The sequence below is a fragment of the Corvus cornix genome, chromosome 10 (assembly GCF_000738735.6).
Source record: "Corvus cornix cornix isolate S_Up_H32 chromosome 10, ASM73873v5, whole genome shotgun sequence".
NCBI lineage: Eukaryota > Metazoa > Chordata > Aves > Passeriformes > Corvidae > Corvus > Corvus cornix.
In genome coordinates, this window is record NC_046340.1 from 11911133 (window position 1) to 11934906 (window position 23774).

The 23774-nt window shown below is 51.0% G+C and overlaps 1 protein-coding gene across 2 annotated transcripts in view; it reads right to left on the reverse strand.

Moving 5' to 3' along the window:
- Positions 1 to 2688: 2688 nt before the first annotated feature.
- ITGA11 (integrin subunit alpha 11) overlaps positions 2689 to 23774 on the reverse strand; it is a 41398-nt gene continuing 20312 nt past the window's right edge. The window contains exons 9-30 of one of the 2 annotated variants that reach the window (XM_039557492.1): positions 23315 to 23480; positions 21907 to 21977; positions 21305 to 21449; positions 19508 to 19656; positions 19146 to 19286; positions 18132 to 18335; positions 17346 to 17476; positions 16589 to 16755; positions 14932 to 15074; positions 13868 to 13978; positions 13404 to 13489; positions 12242 to 12443; positions 9911 to 10009; positions 8642 to 8718; positions 7761 to 7850; positions 6520 to 6610; positions 6297 to 6410; positions 5272 to 5370; positions 4697 to 4807; positions 4283 to 4378; positions 3862 to 3975; positions 2689 to 3631 (exon numbers count right to left, since the gene is read on the reverse strand). In XM_039557492.1, the coding sequence (XP_039413426.1) occupies positions 3560 to 3631; positions 3862 to 3975; positions 4283 to 4378; positions 4697 to 4807; positions 5272 to 5370; positions 6297 to 6410; positions 6520 to 6610; positions 7761 to 7850; positions 8642 to 8718; positions 9911 to 10009; positions 12242 to 12443; positions 13404 to 13489; positions 13868 to 13978; positions 14932 to 15074; positions 16589 to 16755; positions 17346 to 17476; positions 18132 to 18335; positions 19146 to 19286; positions 19508 to 19656; positions 21305 to 21449; positions 21907 to 21977; positions 23315 to 23480 (2679 nt within the window). In that variant the 3' untranslated portion in view covers positions 2689 to 3559. The remainder of the gene's footprint in view (positions 3632 to 3861; positions 3976 to 4282; positions 4379 to 4696; positions 4808 to 5271; positions 5371 to 6296; positions 6411 to 6519; positions 6611 to 7760; positions 7851 to 8641; positions 8719 to 9910; positions 10010 to 12241; positions 12444 to 13403; positions 13490 to 13867; positions 13979 to 14931; positions 15075 to 16588; positions 16756 to 17345; positions 17477 to 18131; positions 18336 to 19145; positions 19287 to 19507; positions 19657 to 21304; positions 21450 to 21906; positions 21978 to 23314; positions 23481 to 23774) is intronic. The other variant, XM_039557493.1, reaches the window with a different exon arrangement.

Below are 23774 nucleotides of genomic sequence, written 5' to 3' on the forward strand. Positions count from 1 at the left end.
GAGTTATATATATATCACGTATATATAAAATATATATATGTGTACACGCACACATATATAAAAATACACAGAGTGCTCTCAGCACAGCATCTGCTGTGATCACTGGAAGGCTTGAAATGCTGGCTTTGACTCATATACATATACATAAACTATCTATAAATGTATATAAATATCTAAAAATATATATAAACGTGTGTGTGCACGTGTAGATGCACATTCACACACAAGCATATAGACGCTCCGCAAGCTGTGTAATTGATGTATATATAGATATATATTATAATTTTACAGGTATGTAAGAATTTTATGTATATATATGTAGACACATGCATGTACTCACAACCTAATGCGTCATCTGATAAATGTATATATATACATATACATAATATACATATATACACAGGTATATATATATATATATGTATGTAGTGTCTCCATATATAAACACATGAATACACACTACATGTATAGAAAGCATATATAAATATATATTGTTGATATACATATATAGTACAAAATATATATATACATTTGTATCGTACATAAACATGTATGTACACCAGTTATATATAGAACTATATGCTCTGTATACTTATATATGTGCACGAGAGCGTGTATCTAGGACTATATACTCTATATACTCTCTCTATATATCTATATCTCTATATATTTCTATATCTCTGTATCTATATATCTATATCTATATATCTATATACATCTTTATCTCTCTATATACTATATCTATAATATACTCGGTATAATATATAGAATATGTTATATACAGCACATAAATATACCTCTGTGTGTATATATGTTTATATATATGGATGTATATGCATGTATTTTTATATACAATATATAGTACAAAAAATATATATGTACGTTTATCTCGTACATAAACATATATATACACAAGTTATATATAGACCTCTGTATACTCTATATATTTATATATATGCACATGAGATGGTATATATAGGACTATATACTCTATGTATCTATAGATCTGCACACGAGATAGCACACATAGAACTGCATGCTCTATGTATAGGTCTATATATCGATACCTATATCTATATATCTATATATCTATATATCTATATATCTATATATCTATATATCTATATATCTATATATCTATATATCTATATCTATACATATCTCTCGATATACCGTAATATACTCTGTGTAATATATATAGAATATATTCTATAGAGCACATAAATATACCTCTGCATGTATATGTGTTTATATGTATGGATGTAAATGCATATAGTTTTATATCTAATATATATAAAGATGTCATTATTAGTCTATTTCTTACCTGTATATGTATACATATACTCATATTTGTATATTTATGTGGTTTTATATATATTCTATATATATACATACAGTATGGGGTTCTCTATATAGCATACAGTAGTAGTATCTATATTAAATATTATATATATTAAATATTTCCTATAGATAATATAAAGAAATAGGCATATAATTTAAATAAATAGATTACATCTATTACAGATAATAGATACATAAACGATCATATATATAATATTTATTATATATTATAGATAATGTCGTGTGCATGTACATATAAAAATAAATATATATGTGTGTAAATATGCATGAAATATGAAATATATATTTCATATATATGAAATATAAAGATTCTATATATCTTAAAATATATATTCATAGATATATAACTCATGTATATAAATATGAATATATATTTTGGTAAAAATATATGTTTAGTTATATCATATATAAAAATATATATTAAAAATAAATAAATAAATATATAATAGAATAGATAATATATATTTTATATATAATATTATATTATATACTATATATATAATATATAAATATATAAGAATATATGTTTATATTTATATATAATATGTATATCATATGTATATGTGTATTTTATTATATGTATATTTTATTATATATATTATATACAGTATATAATATATATCCTATATATGTAGCATATATTATATATGTTATGTATAATATATATTTATATACATATATATAAATATATAAAAATACACAACCACATATATTAAATATATATAAATATATATATTTATATATTTTAAGATATATAATATGTATATAATATATATTAAAAAAGATAATTTTTACATATAAATGCACATCCATTAGAAAAGATCTATTTTTATGTACACATGTATTTAGGATTTCCCGGAGCATCCTGCCCATTCCTGGCTGCTCTCCAGCTCTTTCCCTCCGTTGCAGGGATCCAGAGCCCGGCAATGCGGGAAGGCAGGAGGGACGCTGTGCGATCCGCCAGGCCTGAGCTGGCACAGGAATCCCAGGATTTGGGCTCTCCGGGGTATCCCTGCACCCCAGCTGGACCCCTGAGTTCCCGATCCATCAGAAACTCGGACATGCAGAATTCCCACTCTGGCTGAGGATGGAAATCTGATTTTGGGAGGTTTTCCCCCACATTTTATACCAAGTTTGGGGCTCCCAAAGGCTTCATCCGACTTCTCATCGCACCTGAGAGCATCCCTTCAAAACAGCCTGGAAAAGCCGCCCATGCCACAGAAATAAAGGATGGGAAAAGTCTGGGATCCATCCTCCTCCCCTGATCCCAGAGGGATGGGAGCAGCCCCGCCTCATACCCGTGGAAGGAAGGGAACAGACACCAGGAATTTTTAAAATACCGTATTTTTAATCCTTAAAAAATACCAGGACAGTATTTCCCGAACCTCATCCCGCATCCAGAAACATCCGCTTCCCTTTCCTCCATAAAATTAATATTAGCATAAATAATTCTGCTATGCCAGGGACACATTCCTGCCCTTAGATTCCCATGATTTCCATGGCTCCAGCTATGTACAGGTATGATACAGGTGGGGGCCCTCGCTGGCCACCAGCTCCCCAAACTGCTCTGCCGGGACGAAACTCATCAAACTGCTTTTAATTAATTAATTAATTTTTTTCTAAACGATTTTTAATTTTTTTTTCCCCCAGGATTTTTCTTTTTTTTTTTCTCCCCCCCCCACCTCCTTTCCTTCCTATTTTTGGAATAATTATGTACAGCCTGACACCGGAGATTTGCATTAAGGTGCTTGAAATCCCAACAATTTCATTCAGTGCATTCAGACTAATTAAAGCCTCCTCTTAATTACTCCGCTTAACGAAGGCAGTTTGAGAGCCGTGGCCAGCAGAACCCGGGATTTGCTGTGGCTGCGCCACGGGAAGGAGCAATCCATGGGGGTTTTTTTTGGGATATTATTATTATTGTCAGGAGTTTTCCAGCCCCGCATCAGGGACGCCTCACGTTGGTGTCCCCTCGTCCCCGCTGCTGCCACCTCCGTGGAATCCCACTTGGAAGCTCCAAGGAGGAGATTTTGGGGAATTTCCCGTTGGTTTGAGGGGGTTTTGATGGCTTTTAGGTGCTGTCCCACAAGGGGTGTTTGCTCATCCCGCTGCAAAGCCAAGCTCAGCCCCCAAATCCCTCGGGATCCCGGGAATCCCGGGCTCCGGAGCTGGGAAGGGGCTCCTGGCCCCGGCAGTGTCACTCCATGCCTTGGGAATTCTGCTCCCGCTCCGCCTCTCGCCGGCGGCTCCCGCTCTTGAAAAACCCGAGCTGTGGGGAGGGAAGAGAAACACAACCCTGCTGTTATCCCAGGAGCTTGCCTTCAGTGGGAGAGCAGCTGGGAGTTGACCCTGGATGTAATTTATATGGAAAAGGAGATTTCGGAGGAGTTTTGGGGGGCTTTGAGGGGCTCGTGAGGTGCTGGACATGGAGCTGGAGGGTCCCTCCAGGCATGGAGTCTCCAAAACTCCCCCAAAAGGTGCAGCCTAAGGGCTGCTCACCTTCCAGAGCGCCAGGACGAGCAGGGCCAGGAGCAGGAGACCTCCGAAGGTGCTTCCCAGGATGATCCAGATGGGAATCTGCGACTCCTCGGCCTTGGAGATCTCAAAAGTGATCTGAAGGAGAGAAAAAAGCACTGCAGATTCCAGGCAGGGATGGAGGGGAAAAGGGGACGGTGGGAATGCTGAGCACCCCTTCCTTTGGGAATGCTGCACCAAGGATTTGGCTCAGTTTTCCCTGCAGAATCCGGTGATTCCAGGATTGGAGCTCGGCTCCGGCCACGGCTGCCCCGCGTTTCTCCAGACCTCGATGCTCAGCCTGGGTCACTCCTGCCCTTCTGCTATCCACAGGGATTTTCCCAGTGGGATCAGGGCAGGGTGTGGCAGCATCCCAAAGCTCTGGATCCCACAGTCCGGGACTCACCTGGCGGCTGGGATCCTCCTCTCGGAAAATGAAGGGGCTCCGGAAGTGCCGCTGGAGAGCGGCGTTCATGGTGAGCTTCAGTGCCTTGAACTTCAGCTGCATGGAGAGGGCCAGGATGAGCATCCCACATGGAAAAGGAGCCCCCATTCCCAATGGGATCCATCCCAATGACAGCAAAAAGGAGGTTTTAAATTAATTAAATTGGCATGGATTAATTAGTTACGGAATGCGATAATCCACGTCGAGGTGCTGTGTGGGATGCTGGATGCACAATCCCACACGTGGAATAAGTGGCTTTGGGAACAAAATCACCCCCCACACGCCTGGGCTTCCTGGGGGAGGGAAAATCCCCACACTTCCGGGGTGTGGGGGGGATTTCTCCCCCAAATCCCCGTTTTTTGTGGGAGCACTCACTGCTTTCAGAGACTTCATCCACAGATTTCCACGCAAGTGCAAGTTCAGCTCCTCGTTGGGCGCCAATTCCACGTCACAGTCGATGGAAACCACGTCGGAGTTGCTGTGGTTCTGCAGAGGGAAATGTGGGATCATCGCTGGAAAAGGCGGGAGAATCCCGCCGGGATCCATCCCTGGCACACACCGAGTGGGGGAGAATCCCACGTTCCCGTCCTCCTGCGTGGCCAAATCCCCACGTTCTTTAAAACTTTTTAAAACCTTTTTCAGCCCAAGCTTCCCAGACTTGCTGGGTTTTGTGCTGTTCTTTTCCTCCAAGCTTTCCCTTGGAAAAGAATGATCCCAATCTTTGGGAGCTGGAGGATCCCCTCGCTCCCCATCAACCCCGAGTATTAATGGGGTTTTATTTGCAGTGGCTGAGAGGAGAAATAAAAATCAAATCATGGAAGGGTTTCAAAATCCCCTAAAAAATTCCAGCATCCACCTGCCCCTCCCATGTCCATGGGCCATCCTTGTTCCAGGTTTTTCCCTGGTTTGGGATATCCTGGAGCCAGGACCAGCCCCGTGGGGGTGAATACCAGGTGTGGGGTGCGGGACAGGTCCTCCTCCGCCGGGGTTCTCCGGTAGTCAGTGGTGTTCCCCCAGATGCTGCAGGTTGTGTTTTCCTGTGGGAGAAGCTGATGGAATTCCAGCATGGACACAGGGATCATGGTGACCACTTCCCTGTGCTCCCATCCCAATGGAATTGGGGATCCCCAGCATCCCCCAGGCTTTGCTGGGGCTGGGATTGAGCTGGGCTCGCTGTGGGATGTGGCTGGAGGAAGTCCTGGAATCCTACTTGAAATAATTCCTGAGTTTTGTGCCTCTTCCCAGCAAAACTCAGCCTGGCAGGGAGCCCCATCCCAGATTCCAGCCAGGTGTGCCAGGGTGACACTGGTGACATGGGGACTGCCAGAGCTGCAGCAGAAACATTCCCAGCTGAGGCCAAACCCATCCATAAAAACCTCGTCCATAAAAATCCCATCCATAAAAATTCCAGGCTCCTTCCATGGGCTTGGGAAGCCCCGGGATCTGCTCCCAGCCCTCACAGTGCAGGCCCAAGCCTGGAGTTCATCCCAGGCTCAGCTGCTGCCTCCCAGACCCTCAGGAATTCACTGCACACTGGAGAGAGGTCGGGATTGGGGAATTCCTTGGACTAAACCCTTTGGCCTCGGGGTTTTCCATGTTCCCAGCCAAGAGAATGCTGAAGGATCTCCAGGCACGAGCCAGGTGTGAGCACAGCAGTGTTCCCAAAAGATGGAGGGACATTCCATGGAATTCCTCCATTCCCATCCCTGTGCAGGAGGGATCAATCCATCCAAACCATGCTGGAATCCCATCCTAAAATGGGCTGGAATCCCATCCCAAACCATGCTGGAATCCCATCCCAAACCAGGCCAGAATCCCATCCCATACCCAAAACTGGGCTGGAATCCTGTCCTAAACCATGCTGGAATCCCATCCCAAACCATGCTGGAATCCCATCCTAAACAAAACCAGGCTGGAATCCCATCCCAAACCATGCTGGAATCCCATCCCAAATCAGGCCGGAATCCCGTCCTACCTGGTCCACCCGGAATTCCGTGGGCAGCAGGAGCCGGTTGCCCACGCGGGTGGCCACGGGCACGGTGAGCTTTAGGGTCACCCCTCGCACTGGGAAGAATCCCAGGTTCTGCAGCTGCCGGGAAAGAACACTGGGATGTGCCGGGATCGTGGCATGGGGATCCTGGCTCCCAGGGCAGACCCCAAATCCTGGCAAATCCCTCAGGGATCCAATTCCTGCTCACCGTGAAGGTGCCGTGGAAGGGGGGCCCAGTGGGGTTGGATCCATCCAGGGAATTGTTGGATCGGATCTCGAAATAGTCCAGGCTCGACGTCCTGTGGGACAAGGGGTGACAAAAGGGTTTGTAGGGTTTTCCCCTCTCTTTCCAGGATTTTCCCTTTCTTTGTAGGATTTCCCCTTTCTTTGCAGGATTTCCCCTTCCTTTCCAGAATTCTCCCCTTTCTTTGTAGGATTTTCCCCTTCTTTGCAGGATTTTCCCTTTCGTTGCAGGATTTCCCCTTTCTTTGCAGGATTTTCCCCTTTCTTTATAGGTTTTCCCCTTTCTTTGCAGGATTTTCCCCTTTCTTTGCAGGATTTCCCCTTTCTTTGCAGGATTTTCCCCTTCTTTGCAGGCTTTTCTCGCCTCTTTAATAAAGCAGAGCCACCCAAGGCCCTGGCTGAGCTTTGGATGTCACAGGAGGTAAATCAATCCCTTTCTTTGCAGCTGGAAAGGCGGGAAAAGAGCCAGGAATATCCTGTGGGAATCCATTCGGGAGCACCTGCGATGGCCCCAAATCCCCACATTCTTTAAAATTATCTCCCTCCTTTTGCACCCCAAAGTTCCCAAATTTGATATCTTCTGTGCTCTTCTTTCCCTCCGAGTTTTCCCTTCGTTCTGACCCGGAGAATCCCCCGGCTCCCCGTAAATCCCGAACATTAAAGGCGTTTTATTTGCAGTGTCGGAGTGAAAAATAGAAAATGGCCCAAGGGCTGAAAAACCTCTGAAAAATTCCAGCGAGCACTGCCAGGGAATGTGCTTTGGGATCCCTGATTTTCCCATCAGCACGTTCCTGAATCATCTCTGCCTTCATCCCTGGCTCTCCCAGACTCGAATTCCCGCTGCTTCCACGTTCAGCCCGCAGCTGAGCTTCCCTCCGATGCCTTTGTGGGATGGCCAGCGGCCCAGACACTGGGAGCACCTGTTAGGGCCATTACTACCTCCAAGAAATCCCTTTTTTTCCCATAAAAACTCGCCCTCACACCTCCTTAATAACTCTGTGCCTTTAAACATCTGGAGAATCCAGCTCTCCACAGCTCGGGAATTTTAGCAAAAGCTCTCCCTGATTTTATGGTTCCTCCAGCTCCTGCTTTCTCAAGAAATTCCCGAATGAAAGCTCTGTTTGAAGGCTGCTCCCGGCTGCTTTTCCCAAGGGATATTCCCCAATCCGTGACCTCCCCGGAGCCGCATCCCATTCCAAACCTCACCTGGTGAAGAGCAGGTCGGCCTCGTACTTCAGCTGGAAGTCGAGGTGGACAAAGTTGTCCTCCTTGGTGCTCTCCTTCTCCTCGCTGTCACTGCAACAGCAGCAGGGCCCGGGGGTCAGGCAGGAGCCAAATCCCCTCGGGAATTTTTTGGGGGAAGACTGGACTTTTTTTGCTTTTTGGTCAAAGCAGGGTTTTATTCGGGGATTTTTATGAATCTCCCTGAAATGATTCGGAGGGAGGCGTCACCAGCTTAAAGTGGTGCAGGGGAATCCTCCCCTGCTCTAACAATTAGAATTAAATTATTAGAATTTTTTTTTTAGATTAAAAATTAAAAAATTAAGATTAAAAAAATTAAAATTAAAAAAACCCTTTAAAAATAATAATCAATTAAAGAAACTTCGCTTCCCTGTGGGAAATCTCTACTGTGCAGGAATTGGGAGTAAGGAGAGTTTTGCAAAATTATCAGGAGATATTTTTCCCGGGAATTTTTTGCAGTGGGAATATGGATGGGAAAGCACCAGTGGCTGGAGATCCAGCTTCCACAGGCATGGAAAAATCATGGATCTAAATCCCCAGATAAATAAAAGCAGCCAGGTTTGGCAGCGCAGGGCTGGGATAACCCACAGCAACTGGCTCCCCATGGGGTTATTCCACGGAAAGCCTCTTGCTCTGGAGGAGGGAATCCCAAGGGAAGCTGGCAGCATGCCAGGGTGCCCAGAGAAGCTGTGGCTGCCCCTGGATCCCTGGAAGTGCCCGAGGTTGGACAGCTTGGGATAGGGGAAGGTGTGGGAAAGGGCTGGGACTGGATGGCCCATAAGGTCCTTTCCAGCCTGACCCATTCCATGATTCTGTGATTCCAGAGGGAGAAAGCATCCCCACACCTGCTGGCAACCATGTAGATCTCCATGCTCTGCAGGAACACGGACTTGCTGAATTCAAAATCCAGGCGGAAAGCGACCTGTGGAGAAGGGAAAAATATCGGGAAAAACATCAGAGGGAATAAAACCCCGAGTGCTGAGCAGGGACCGTGCGGGACCCTGCGGGTGACACCGTTCCCGATCCCACCAGAGCCTTTCCAGGCAGAGAGGAGATTTGCAGGAATTGTTCTTCCCTGCCATCGGAGCAGCAGCGGCTCCCTTTGGAAGCAGATCCCTGCAGAGGCCCCAGATCGGCGGGAAGGGGAGGCAGCTGGAGAGAGCCAACAGCAATAAAATGGGATCAATGTGATAAATGTCACATCTGCGGTGACCTCAAACCGTCTGGGCCGCCACAGCTGACTGGAATATCAAAGCTCCCGCTGCTCCGGGGCCAAAATTCCATTTCCAGCCGGTCTTTGTCTTGGCAGGCCCGGCAGTACCTGATGGCCCAGGATGCATTCCCGGCCCCCGTAGGTCATGGGGAGCCGCGCTCCGCGTGCAGCCACAGGCATCCCGCTGGGATTTTTTGGGAGCTTTAAAGCCGAGCCTGCTGCCTGAGGCTCATCCGTCATTATCCAGGAAAGGTTTCAGACGGATACGGGAGCTGGGGAGATTTTATCTGCGGATCCTGCTGGTGTTGGTCCCTTTTCCCATGGGAGTATGGGGTGGGGAGGGGGAATTCCATGTGGATCCTCAGTGGCTGCATCTCCCCATTTTTCCTTCCCCACTTTATCCCTGAATTTGATGTGTTCTAAGGGTTTATGGCTTATAAAAATGATAAACTGGATCTGGGCTCATCCCAAATACTGGGAACACCGGTTTGGAGGATGCCACCACCCAGGGGGGTTTGGACAGGCTCCCAGCAGGATCCAGAGGCACCTCAGAGCAAGGAAAACCTCTCAGGCAGGGAAGGAGCCTCATCCTGCAGGGAGCGAGCTCAGGGAAGTTCCCATCAGTGGTTTGAAGCCGACACTAAATTTTTCCAAAGGGCTGGAGGCAAATCCTGTCACCTGGAGGAGCTGGGTTGGATTTTGGGGCTCTCCCAAGCACCAGGGCAGGATCCCAAGCATCCCAGCTTCCCTAAGATGCCTTTCAGACTCCAAAAGGGAAGAAACCAAATGTTTATATTTAAAATCCTGTTCGGCGTCACCCAGCTGTGGCAGATGTGACCCCGGGGGCAGAGAGTCCGTGTCCCGTGGGTGAAGGAGCAGTTGGAAGCCGGGAATGTCCTACCTTGGCCTTGGCGCGGAAGAAGGGGTAGCTGACGTTGCACACCCTCCGCGTGGGGTGTCTGTTGTCACTGGCACAGTCGATGTTGATGTCTGTGTCGTCCTGAAACGAGACACGGAGTGTCCAGGACATCGGGAATGAGCCCCGGGAGCCGGCGCTTCGGGAAACGGGAAACACCCAAGGGGCTCAACATGGGCCTTGGCTTTGGGGAGACAACCAACCAATGACCAACCAATGACCAACCAACCGATGACCAACCAACCAACAACCAATGACCAACCAATGACCAACCAACCAACGACCAACCAACCGATGGCCAACCAATGACCAGCCAATGACTAACCAATGACCAACCAACCAATGACCAACCAATGACCAACCAACAACCAATGACCAACCAATGACCAACCAACCAACTGATGGCCAGCCAACTGATGGCCAACCAATGACCAACCAATGACCAACCAACAACCAATGACCAACCAATGACCAACCAACCAACTGATGGCCAACCAACTGATGGCCAACCAATGACCAACCAATGACCAACCAACCAATGACCAACCAACCAACAACCAATGAACAACCAACAACCAACCAACCAGTGGCCAACCAATGACCAACCAATGACCAATGACCAACCAACCAATGACCAACCAATGACCAACCAACCAACAACCAATGACCAGCCAATGACCAACCGATGACCAACCAACCAACAACCAACCAATGACCAACCAATGACCAACCAATGACCAACCAACCAATGACCAACCAACAACCAAAACCCAACCAATGGACCATCCAACCAATCAGCCTGCTCGCTGCAGCTGGGAATCCTTCCCATGCATTCACCGATGTTCCTGGAAAGGGGCATCTCTACCAAGCCATTTCCAGCTTCCTGGTTTAAATCCTCTTTCTGAATCTACAGCAGTGAATGGATTTAACTGCAGTGAAGGAATGAACCTGATTATTCCTGGCATTCCTGATTTTTCTGCTATGAGGAGTCTTTGGGAAGCACCAAAGGCCGCTATCCTGCATGGCCACCAGCTAAGCCGGAAATCCCTCACCTCAACACCAACATTCCTGCTGCTGGAAAACTTCCCATCTCTCTAGCCAGGCTGGAGAAACTCCTGCCCATCGCAAAGCCCTGGTGGGATGGGATGGGATGGGATGGGATAGGATGGGATGGGATGGGATGGGATGGGATGGGATGGGATGGGATGGGATGGGATGGGATGGGATGGGATGGGAAGAGACACCAACCCTACTCTGCCTCCTCCACAGCCCTACCAGAGGTTGTAGCCTGGTTGTAAGCGGGTGTCCACCTCACCATGAGCTATTCCAGCTTTTATCCCTGTGTCAGATCCCACAAGAGTCTCAGTTTGCACCACTGCCTCCGGAAAAGTCCTACCCAGGAGCTGGAATATCCCAGCACCAGCCTGGAGCTTCTCCCACTCATCTGCTGAAATTATGGACTTTTTGGGGGCCCAGCAACTTTTAATTTGTATGGCACTGATATCCATCCCCTCTGGATGTTCCTTTATAAGGAGCAGCAGCCAGGAGCCCGTTATCCGTGACTCTTCCAAAACCAGCTGCAAATATTCCCTGCAGCCACTGCTGCCCAGCGCTTTCTGTTCCCCACCACATGGGGGATTTTCCCTGCTCCCCTCACTTCGTTTGGAATAATCTCCAAAAAATGCATTTTTCTTATTTTGTGGGCAACGAGCCCCACAATTTTCCCTTGGCATGGCTCGGAGAAAAACAAAGGAGATGGGATCTGCGGGCGGGGATGAAGTCATGGCGGGGTGAGGGAATGCTCAGCAGTATCAGCACATTCCCAAACCTCACTGGGAATAGGGAGGAGTTGCTCCAAGATCGAGTGAGCGTGGGGGGTGAAATTTTCAGGAGCAGATGGGACACTCTAGGATCATCCAGGGAAAGCCATGGAGAGGTGACATCGCCCGGCTCAGTGCTGAGCTGTGGCCACATTCCCATGATCAGCCCCTACTTCCAGGAGTTATTTCTCAGCTGCAAAAACTCATTCCTGACAGGAACTTGGCCATGTGCAGGGAGCATTTTTAAACGACTGGAGGAGAAAAATAGAGGGAAATAATTTCCTCTGGGTTTGACCTTCGCTCAGGCTCTTAAAACTCAAACGTTTTTGTATTTCCAAAATAAAGAGCTGGAAGTGCTTAGAAACGGAGCCCATAAACAGCTCTGATTTATGAGGGATGGAGCCAGATTTGGGCTCTGCTTTAGGCTGCAGCTTTCTCATCGGGCTGGGATTAGCAGCTCCTCTGGAAAGGCCTGGATCTCCCCTGGGAGCCTCACCTTGGGGATCAGGCTGGCGAACTGGAGGTTCCTGGAGAAGGAGATGTTGAGGACGGTGCTGTAGGCGTTCTCGCCGCGGTTTTCCAGCGTCGCTTCCACGGCCACCCTTCTCCTGCTGCTCTCGATGACGAAGACGGAGGCGTCGAACGAGAGGCTGAAGGCTGAGCAGTCCCCCCTCCGCAGTGCCCTCCGGCAGAATTCCCTGCAAGAAGGGGCATTCCCGGGATTTTACGTCCCTGGGTAGTGCATGGAAATCCCTGCTCTCCCTCTGTCCTGCCGTGCTGAAAGAGGAATTACAAATTCTTCCCATTGTCTATAATTTTGGGATTTTTGGCCAACGGTGTGAAGCTTTCTCAAACATTATTGGGAATGCTTGGGACAGCTGGGATGTAGGGAAAAAACAGATCCCATGCCATTAGCAAAGGTGGCTCCAAGCCCCGTCCAACCTGGCCTGGGACACTTCCAGGGATCCAGGGGCAGCCACAGCTGCTCCGGGAATTCTATCCCAGCCCCTCACACCCTCTCAGGGAACAATTTCTTCCCCATATCCCATCCATCCCTGCCCTCTGGCACTGGGAAGCCATTCCCTGTGTCCTGTCCCTCCATCCCTTGTCCCCAGTCCCTCTCCAGCTCTCCTGGAGCCCCTTTAGGCCCTGGAAGGGGCTCTGAGCTCTCCCTGGAGCCTTCCCTTTTCCAGGTGAACATTCCCAGCTCTCCCAGACTGGCTCCAGGGGGGCTCCACCCTCAGAGCAGCTCTGGGGCCTCCTCTGGATTCAGGGACAACCTTTAATAGCTCCTTAACCACGGAGCTGCAGTGTGAAATTATTTCCATGAGTCAAGGCCGTAATTGCCAGGTGGGTAATGCCAGCCTTGCAGTTATTCCCTGTTATTTCCTGATTTGTATCCCTGGATCTCATCACCATGGCACCAAATATTAGTTGGTTTGTGGATTCCCTGAAAAACCACAGATTCATTCCAGACATGGAGAGGAAGAGGCTCAGAATGCCAAGGAGCACCTCATGGAGGGCTTGGATGAACCTTGTGGTGATGCTGGATGAACGACCGGTGATGACAGAATTTATGGAGCATGGATTGGGGCTGGATTTTGGAGCCTCCCCCAGCTGGTGACACTCTTAGAGGATCCTCTGGGTCACCCACTCACATGGCACTGGGAATGTCACTCCTGGCATCCAGCACCAGATCGGGGACACAGTGCTCATCCTCATTGCAGCCGTTCCAGAAAGGGACCTGAGGGGACAGCGAGAGCAGCTCGGTGACGATTCCCCCGGAGATAAATCTGCCCTGGTGCTCTGGGAGGTGGCACCTGGGAGGTGGCACCTGGGAGATGGCACCTGGGAGGTGGCACTGTGGGAGATGGCACCTGGGAGGTGGCACTGTGGGAGGTGGCACTGTGGGAGATGGCACCTGGGAGATGGCACCTGGGAGATGGCACCTGGGAGGTGACACTTTGGGAGGTGGCACCTGGGAGGTGACACTTTGGGAGATGGCACCTGGGAGGTGGCACTGTGGGAGATGACACTTTGGGAGGTGACACTTTGGGAGGTGGCACTGTGGGAGATGACACTTTGGGAGGTGACACTTTGGGAGGTGGCAGCTGCTACCTACAGAGACCCTGAGCGAGGTGGGCCACCCATCATCCAGCATCGGGCCGTGCTCGGGATGCTCCAGCTCGTAGTCGATGGAGAACGTCACCGGCTTCACGTAGTCGGCTGTGTCCTGTGGCACATGGAAAACGTCGGAGAGGAGCCCAGGGCTGCTGCCTGGGGTGGGCAGCACCTCGGGGTGTCCCCCAAAGGTCACAGATCTGTCCTGCAGCCCCACCCTGGGCTGGCATGTAAGGACAAAACAGATCCCGTGCTCCAAGATTGCTCCTAGCCCCGTCCAGCCTGGCTTTGGACACTTCCAGGGATCCACAGCTTCTCTGGGAATTCCTGTGCCAGGGCCTCAGCACACTCCCAGCCAGGAATTCCTTCCCAATATCCCATCCATCCCTCCCCTCCGGAAGCCCCTAGGAGCTCTTCCTTTGCTTCGCAGAGGGATGCTCTGAAGGGAGATGTTTTTTAGGCTAAATCACGAGCTCCAGCTCCAGCTCCAACCTCAAATTTCCCAAAAGTTCATGGCAGTTCAGGCTGGGGCTTGGGGCTGGGCCAGTCTGGCAGCTCGGGCCTGCCTGGCCTGCTCAAGGCTCTCCTCATTCCCTGGGAATGTTTGGGTTTGGCCAGCTTTGTTCATCAGCTGTTCCCTGCGAGCGAGGGATTCACCAGCACTGCACCCAGGGGTGGGGCCCTGCTGGCTTAGAGGGGCACAGGGGGACACCACCAGGGACTGGCATGGGGACACTCGATTCCCCATGGAAAAAATGGGCATTCCTGGTTTTGGAGCAGGAAAAGCCACCTGAGCCCAGGATCGGGAGCGCACGCCCTGCCCAAGGACACGGCCCGTGGAACGGAGCACGTGGAAGCTGGGCCTGCGATGATGTCACTGCTTGGGGACCCAGCAGCCGCCCGTGCTGGCAGCTCCGTCCCTGACCACACCAAAGCAGCGGGAAGGAATCCAGCGGGAAGGAATCCAGCGGGATGAGGCTCATTCCCACCCCAGGAAGCCACCAAGGGATGCATCTCGGGTCTGGCTGAGGAGGACATGGCAGCCTCGTCCTGCTCCACACTCACCAGGACGTGGAAGGGGAGGGTGTGGCAGAGCTCCCGCCCGGCCGGCAGCTCCAGCGCCCTCTGTGCCGTCCTGTCCCCGCTGTCGTCCAGGTGTGCCCGGGGCGAGTAGCGGCGCTCGTCGATGGTCGTGTTGTACCTGAGCCCTGCGAGGACAGGCCAAGCTCAGGCCTTGGGGCCACACAGCCCAGTCCCAGGGCAAAGAGTGGCCCCAGTGCCCATTCCCTGCTGAGAGGAATCCAGGGAAATCAGGTTATAGCCTGCTGCTGACAGCCCGTTCTGGGAAGAGCTTCCCCTCTCCAAACGAGGAGCTTAAGAGAGGAGTTATTTCAAGACCCTGTGGAAAATCTGTGCAGAGATGGAATTTTTTGCCTCTCATACGTTCACGTGCTGCTCTGGAGGTGTCGGAGCACACCTGGATGATTTATGGAGATCCTTTGATTCCTGCACTTCTGTTGGAAAGAAACTGGAGATTCCCAGCCCAGCACCAAGCAGGGATTTCAGAGAACCACAGAATCCCAGAGTGGTTTGTTTTGGACACACCTTAAATCCCATCTCATTCCAGCCCCTGCCATGGGCAGGGACACCTTCCCCTATCCCAGCCTGCTCCAAGCCCTGTCCAGCCTGGCCTGGGACATTCCAGGGATCCAGGGGCAGCCACAGCTCCTCTGGGAATTCCAGCCCAGCCCCTCCCCACCCTCCCAGCCAGGAATTCCTTCCCAGTATCCCATCCATCCCTGCCCTCTGGCAGTGGGAAGCCATTCCCTGTGTCCTGGCCCTCCATCCCTTGTCCCCAGTCCCTCTCCAGCTCTCCTGGAGCCCCTTTAGGCCCTGCAAGGGGCTCTGAGCTCTCCCTGGAGCCTTCTCTTTTCCTGCCTGGACACCCTCAGCTCTCCCAGCCTGGCTCCAGAGCCGAGGGGCTCATCCAGGGGGTGACTCTTCCAAGTGGAAAGAAAGGTAAAATCAAATAAATAAGGAAATCCCACTCAGTTTTTATCCCACAGGGACAGCAGGAGGGAGAAAAACACTGGATTTGACAGCACAAAACAAAACTCGTGTGCTGGGGGATGGGAATTTTCCCTTTGGCTTTGGATCCCAATTTTCCTTTGCCAGCGTTTCCTGCCGGACCGCAGGAGCTGAGCCACTATTGCTTCCCTTCGCTCCGCTGAGTCCCAGGAATCTGCCGGCTGGACTCGGGGTCACGGTACCATCCAAGGGTTTAATAGGAGAACCAGCCAGCTCCACAGAATCCCTGGGATATTAGGGCAACATGCACATCTGGCCGGCAGATGTGTCCCGCTGCTGCGGTGGGAGGGATGGATGAGCCCTGCGGAACGCGGGCCGGCCACGTTCCCTCCTGTCCCGCTGGGGTGACATTCCCGTCACATGGAGCACAGGAAGGGAAATCCTGGGAGAGCTCAGCCCAGGGAATAGGTGAGGGATGAGGTAGGATTTATCCCGGGGGTGTTTCTTTCGGCACAACAGTCACCAGAACCCGGAGACTCGGCCGGGATAGGGACAAACGTGGGTGACACCAGAGGGATGTGGCAGAGAGACACGTGCGCTCCACCAAGCTCCGGGATGGTTTCCATCCCAAAAGCTCGGTGTTCCCACGGGGCTGGAGACCTGAGCAAGGCAGGAATTGGGATTTTGTCCTTACCCACGGTGGCAGTCTGGAAGTGGGCGGAGAGGAAGAGGGCGGTGAAGCAGACGAAGGCCCTCATGCAGGTGGCCTCCTTCCCGTTGCGCTTGCAGTCCTTGGTGAAGATGTTGATCTTGGAGGGCTCGAAGCGGAGGCTGGCGTTGATCTGCACCACACTGCGGGACCTGCGGGGTGGGGAGAGGGCATGGGATGGGATCCAGCATGGGATGGGACATCCTGGAGTCTCCCACAGCTCCAGGTTTGCCCTTTTCCCTCCTTTTCCCTCCTTTTCCCTCCTTTTCCCTCCTTTTCCCTCCTTTTCCCTCCTTTTCCCTCCTTTTCCCAGGAGGCTGAGGAAGACCAAAGGCCCTCTCCAAGCAGAGCCCAGGGTGACCCATCTCAGCTGGGCACAGCCACCCTCCGTCCCAACAGCTTCAAGGGACTCTCCAAACGTTAATTAATATTGGAAAATATTGCTCTAATTAAATCAGACCAGAGGGATCCCGGGCAAATCCCCACAAATCAGTTTGGAACTTCTGGAGAACTATGGATGAAACTCAATGGAAAACCAGCTCTGGCATCTTTTTAGGGCCCAAGGGCATTGAGATCCCACAGCCCCGCTGGACAAGGGGTGGTTATTCAGGAAAGATTGTTGGGAGATCAGTATTTCTGGAAAGACAGATTGGACTGCTGGGAGACCAGTTTTCCCTGGAAAAACGTCGGCATGATTTGGGCAGAGGAAATCAGGAAAGGGCACAAAGGATCCCTGGCTCACCACAGCACCACGGCGTTCCCCAGGGAGCCCACGGCCAAGTCCACGAGTCCATCCTCGTTCAGATCCAGCTGCCCGTGGATGCTGCATCCAAAATACATCAGGCCCGGAGCGAGGTCAGCGGCCGCGATCCGCTGGAAAGGAATGGGAACAATCCAGGCTGGATTCCAGCAGGAGCATCCGTGCCTGCCAAGGGTTTGCCAGGCTGACTCCACCTCACCACTGAAAATTCCCCATTCCAAGTGGTTGTACTAAACATGATCTTCCAGGGAATGAGAGCAGTTTCCCTTTCGAGACACCATCCAAGATTTCTATTGGATTTACCCTGCGTATTTAATACTTGTCAAAAGTGTAATAAATAAACAAATTATTTATTTATTTATAATTAATTAATTAATTAATCTGTAGCGATCCCTTGCAATGCTAAACATTGCCTCAAATTCCAAGCCTTCTTCCTGCTATTCCATGGAATAATTTAAGTTGGAAAAGCCATCCAAGGTTGTTGAGTCCAACCATCCCCCGGCGCTGCCAAGGCCACCACAAATGTCCCCAAGTGCCACATCCACACATCTTAAATCCCAGCAGGGATGGGGACTCCACCACTGCTGTTCCAGTGCTTGAATTCCAACGTTTTGTCTTGGATGTCTCAAAAGAGGGAATATCTGGCCGTAATAATTAACAATTCCATCCTGGGTGTGGATTTGTCCTGCTCCATCCCTCCTTAAAATGGGGACAAATTACATTTATTCCCACGAAGGATGAGGAAAACTGAACACACGGCAGCCCCACCTGCTTGTACTTCTTCAGGATGGTCTCCTGGAATCCAAGGAAAATGTAAATGGCTCCTTGGTGCTCGTCCTCCAGAGGGGCCCCGACCACCAGGTCATTGTAGGAGTCCTGGTTGAGGTCGGGAACGGCGGCGATGCAGGAGCCGAAACGGGAATTCTGGTAACTCTGGAGATCTGTGAGGGCTCCGCTGGGAACGAAGAGGTTCTGCCAGGGGAAAGGGAAAGAGAAAAGAAAGAAAAACAATTCCCAAAGCATCAGCAGCAAGACTGGAAAGAGGAGAAACCCTCATGCAAATGTGCAGTGATGTGGGAGGGGTTCTCCAAGGAAGGGGGTGGGAGCGCTCCCAGGGATGTGGGATTTTGGAGCCCCCAGCCAGCCCCACATCTGCTTTGCACGCTATGGAAGAAATTCCATGACTAATAAACAATCTTGCTTTAGGTGCAGGATTCCACGCTCCAGGCAGGCTCTACATCCTTGGATGTAGAGCACGACCTTCCCACGTGCCCCTGGATCCTGATGGATTTGGCTCAGGAGCTGCATTTTGAGCCAGATTTGGGGGTGGCCCAGCAGGAAAGCTGGGACAGGACAGGGGACAGGGGTGGCACATGCCCCATTCCCATGGTGGAGGGAGGGCACTTGCTGTCCCCAGAGCCCCGTGAGTGGCCAGCCCTCCCAGGGAACAATTCCTTCCCAATATCCCATCCATCCCTGCCCTCTGGCACTGGGAAGCCATCCCCTGTGTCCTGTCCCTCCATGCCTTGTCCCCAGTCCCTCTCCAGCTCTCCTGGAGCCCCTTTAGGCCCTGGAAGGGGCTCTGAGCTCTCCCTGGAGGGAGCGAGTTTGGAGGAGGCCACGCGCCTGGAGATGGTTTCTCCAGAGGGACATCCGTGCTCCCACGCGGCAAAGATCCCATTGCGCACCTCGCTGGGAGCTGGGCGTGCCAGAGCCCGCAAGGGGACGCAGCTGCCACGGCAGCGCCCGAACGTCCCCGCCGTGTCCCCGGGCGCCACTCACCCCCTGCAGGGCGTACACGTAGACCTTGCCCCGCTCCCTGCCCTCGCTGAAGAACATGGGCGCTCCCACCAGCAGGACGTCGGTGACGCCGTCGCCGTTCACATCCAGGGAGTTGATCTCGCTGCCGTAGTAGGAGCCGATCTGCAGGAGACCGGACGGGATGGGAATGATGCCACCATTCCCTGGGATCCATAGGGATATTCCAAGCCCTCTCCCTGCTACAGCCACGCTGTGGATGCAGCGACCACCAGGACATCCACGGCCGCGCGACGCTGCCGAGCCATTCCAACTTTGGAAAATCGAGGGAGAGGGTTGATTTTTCCGTGGGGGGAAATCAGCGCAGCATTCCCGGCTGGAATTACCTGCTCTCCCTTGAGGGCCTGGTGGATGGTGAGGTTCCTGTTGCTGTGCATGTTGAACAGGATGACTTTGCCGGTGTGGTTGAACCGCGGCGCTCCCGCCACGTAAATGCGCTCGTGCTTGGTGGAGATGACGGAGGAGACGGTGTAACCTGGAAAGGGATGGACACGGAGTGAGAATGCCCTGCCTGCTCCCAGGATCTGCTTTCCATTAGCCCCTGGCTGCTGACACAGCTCTGGCCACTTCCCAGAGAGGGAAGCTAAAAATCTCGGATTTTTCCAAAGGTAGAGTCACCCAGATGGACCCCAGTGCCTCCGAGCCACTGCTCTGGTGCTGCCACAGCTGGAGCTGTGCTGGGAGTTTTGGCACTGCTGGATTTGCTCTTCCTGTGCAAATCCTTCTTTAATCGAAGGTGAATCCGATTCCTGCAATTCCCAGGCTTCCGAGCGTTTTATTTCATTCCTCACGTCAAGTCGGACAAACACTCGTGAGGTGCTGAGTGCTGGGAAGTTGCAGCTCCCGCTGCTCCGCTCCTCCGGGAACACTGGGCAGGAAAAGCTTTGCCGGCGCTTGATGTCAACATTCCCAGTCCAATAGGAGCCATGAATCCATCAAAACCATTCCCCCTTCTGGAAATAATGCTGCCTAAGCGTAAGAGCAATCCCTCTTTCCTACTGGGATCACTCCCTGGGCTGCGGCACTTCCATGGCTGCAGACGGGATTTTGTAGGAATATAAAGCTGGGGCTCCTAAATCCCAGTTTTCAACACCAGGTCCAGGATCCTGAACCTTCAGGCTCAGGTTTAAATTCCACTTAAATTCTTAGAAGTGGAACAGGGTGCTCAGAGAAGCTGTGGCTGCTCCATCCCTGGAATGTTCCAGGCCAGGTTGGATGGGGCTTGGAGAAACCTGGGATAGGGGAAGGTGGAATGGGATGAGCTTTAAGGTCCCTTCCAACCCAAACCATTCCAGGATTCTGGGATTCTGTGAAACTCAAAGTTTAGCCAACCATGAAACTGAATCTCATTCCCTGGAAGCACATCCAGTTAAATGTTGAGTTTCTCCAGGGATTTTCAGACCCCTTTCCCTGCTCACCAGACTTACCTGGGCTCCCTCTTTCCCTAAAAATGCCCCCCCTGGAGGGATATTCCTAAACCAAGCGCCATCCCTGAGCCCCCCGGCTGCTGCTCAGCAGGATACACCAGCATTCCTCAATATTCCTGGATTTCTCACTCCAGGCAGTGGGAAAGAGAGCCCGGCTGAGCTCCCACACGGATTCCCGTGGGAGAGCCACAGCCATCCCTGCTCTGGGGACTCCCAGCCTGGGGGACACTCTGCTGTCACCCCAAAGATGAACCACGTATCCAGGGGCTCTCCACATTCCCGGGAAAGAGCCTGGACGTGCTGATCCCACAGAATCCCACCTCTCTCCCTGCCACATCTCCAAGGAGAGGCTCCATTTCACGATCCAGGCTGCTATTTTTATTTCAGAACTTCAGTGGCTGCACATGGAATGGATTAACCCAGCAGGTATTTCCTGCCTAGGCATGAAATTCCATCAGCGCTTTGAAACCATTCCAAGGAAAGCTGCGGATGACCCGCTGGCTCAGCCGCTCCTGAATTTAAATCCCGTTTGCGCTGTGCTCCAGGGTCGGAGCCGGGCTCTTCCCAGGTGAGGATGCTCCTGTGCTGCATCCCACAGGTCTCCCATGATCCCACTCCCACTGAGGAATATCCCGTGCTTCCTATTATTACGGATAAAATCCCGAACTCCCCCGTGGTCTCGTTCAGCTTTCCCACCTAAATACGCTCCGTGATTTTTCAGCTCCTCCGGGAATTCCTGCAGGTAAGATTCCCGCAAAGGAATGACCTTCCCGCTGCTGGTTTCCTTCAGGACGGCTCCATTCCAGTCGTAGGCTCCCACTGCTCCCAGCAGGATCCCGTCCTGTGGGAAAACAGGAGGGGTTTGACGGGATTTCTTCCCCAGTGGAGGTGATTCCATCCCTCCGATCCCATACAGACCAGGAAACCGTTCTTCCAAGCACACCTGGAATGCTGGAGGGTTTTAAATATGCTGGAATGACACTTGCACCCTATTCTTGTCTTCTCAGTGTGCTTTTCCTCCCCAGGAAATTCCCAAATGCTTTTTCCATGGACATCCCAGCTCGTCCTTCCCAAGGGGCTGTGGCATCAGGAGGAGCTGCTGCAGATCCCAAGGAATGCTCGGGTCTCCCAACACCTCCCCTTCCCATGGGATAATCCAGCAGCATTTCCTTGTCCTCACATCAGTGATTTAACTCCATAACTAATAACGTATCCCAAATCCCGATCTCCCACCTGGAGCGGGGTGTGATAAACAGGACAAGGCAAGGAGCAATAAAATCCCACATTTCCTCTCTTACTTCCACAACGTGGGATGAAAATCCAGTCTGGGACATTTCCAGTCCAAAGGAGATCTCGTTCTTGTTGGTTCCTTAAAAAAAAAAAAAAAAGAGGGAATTTGTGTTTAACGGAGTTTTGTTTTCCTGGATGGGCTGAGCAGTGCCTTGGTGGGTTCCCATCCCATTCCAGCCCTTCCAAGGACAGAGACACCTTTCCCTATCCCAGGGTGCTCCAAGCCCCGCCAGCCTGGCCCTGGACACTTCCAGGGATCCAGAGACAGCCACAGCTTCTCCAGGAATTCCAGCCCAGCCCCTCCCCACCCTCTCAGGGAACAATTCCTTCCCAATATCCATCTAAATATCCCCTTTCCCAGTGGGAAGCCATTCCCTGTGTCCTGTCCCTCCATCCCTTGTCACCAGTCCCTCTCCAGCTCTCCTGGAGCCCCTTTAGGCCCTGCAAGGGGCTCTGAGCTCTCCCTGGATCCTTCCCTTCTCCAGGTGAACATTCCCAGCTCTCCCAGCCTGGCTCCAGAGGGGCTCCAGCCCTCAGAGCAGCTCCGGGGCCTCCTCTGGAATTGCTCTGGCAGCTCCAGGTCCTGCTGATGATCCCATTTCTCCCTAAATCCCTCCTGTTCCACAACCTCATGCTGTTAACAGGTCTGGGAGCTGTGCTGGGGTGCAGCTCCTCCCCTTTCAGAGCTGCGGGATCACCAAAAATGGAGCTTCGGAAATTGCTCCTTCGTAATTCCAACTGTGGGAATCTCCTCATCCAGGGCAACTTCCACATGGAAGAGCCAGGCTGGATGGAGAAAACTGGGAAACTTGTGAGGAGTTTGCGAGCTGCTTTGAGCAAAAATGCCCCAAATCCAGGATGTTTAATTCCCAGCGCGAGCCCTCCATCTTCTGTTCCAATTGTTCATTCCAGGCTGCATTTTTCCTCTGAAATTCGGATAATTTTAGTTTGGGAGACGGACAAAGTTGTCACAAGAGCTGACATTTAAGACAGAAATATTTCCTGATATTTCACTTCAGCCAATAAAGCCAAAATTCCAACATTATTTCCATAATCTCCTGATGTCTGGCACCCCTGTGTGTGGGTTTTCCTGTTTGTAACCCTGGAATTTTGATGGATGAGGAAGACACTGGCACCCAAATTCCCCCCATACCAGATTTCCAAGGTTTTCTATAAAAAGAAAAATCAAAGCCACCAGAATTCCAGTGGCCGGAATGAGGTGTGTCCTTTGGAAAAGGCATCTCTGCTCCCGATATCCAAGGGATGCAACCACTCCAAATAAAGACATTTCCTCAAACCTGAAGATCTTCCAAGTGGGATTTTAGGCTCAGGACGGAAGCCACGTCCAAGTCGGGCAAACAAAGGATCAGCAGCGCATTCCCAGCCTGGGATGTGCCGGGTAGGAGCATCCCTCACCTTCCAGGCTGAAAATCCTTTCTCCCAGAGCATCCACGATGTCCTTGAGCGCTGCCTCGTCGGTGACGTTGAAGAAGTGTTTGTCGTCGGGGTCGCTGGCGATGAACTTGATCTCGTTCAGAAAGGCCTCAGGGTTGATTCCTCTCCTGTTGTAATAGCCCAAGACCTGGTTGGGAATAAAACACAAGGCTCAGGGGTTTTCATGGAATTAGAATTCCCAGATGGCTTGGGTGGGAAAGGAGCTTAAAGCTCATCCCATTCCATGGGCAGGGACACCTTCCTCTCTCCCAGGGTGCTCCAAGCCCTGTCCAACCTGGCCTTGGACACTTCCGGGGATGAGGGGTCAACAACTTCTCTGGGCAGTTCTTCCATGATGGATAAAACCATCCCAAAGCCTTTTGGGGTGTCCATATGGGAGAAGCCCCATCCTTGGATCTGCCCCCGCTTTGTGGGAACAAAC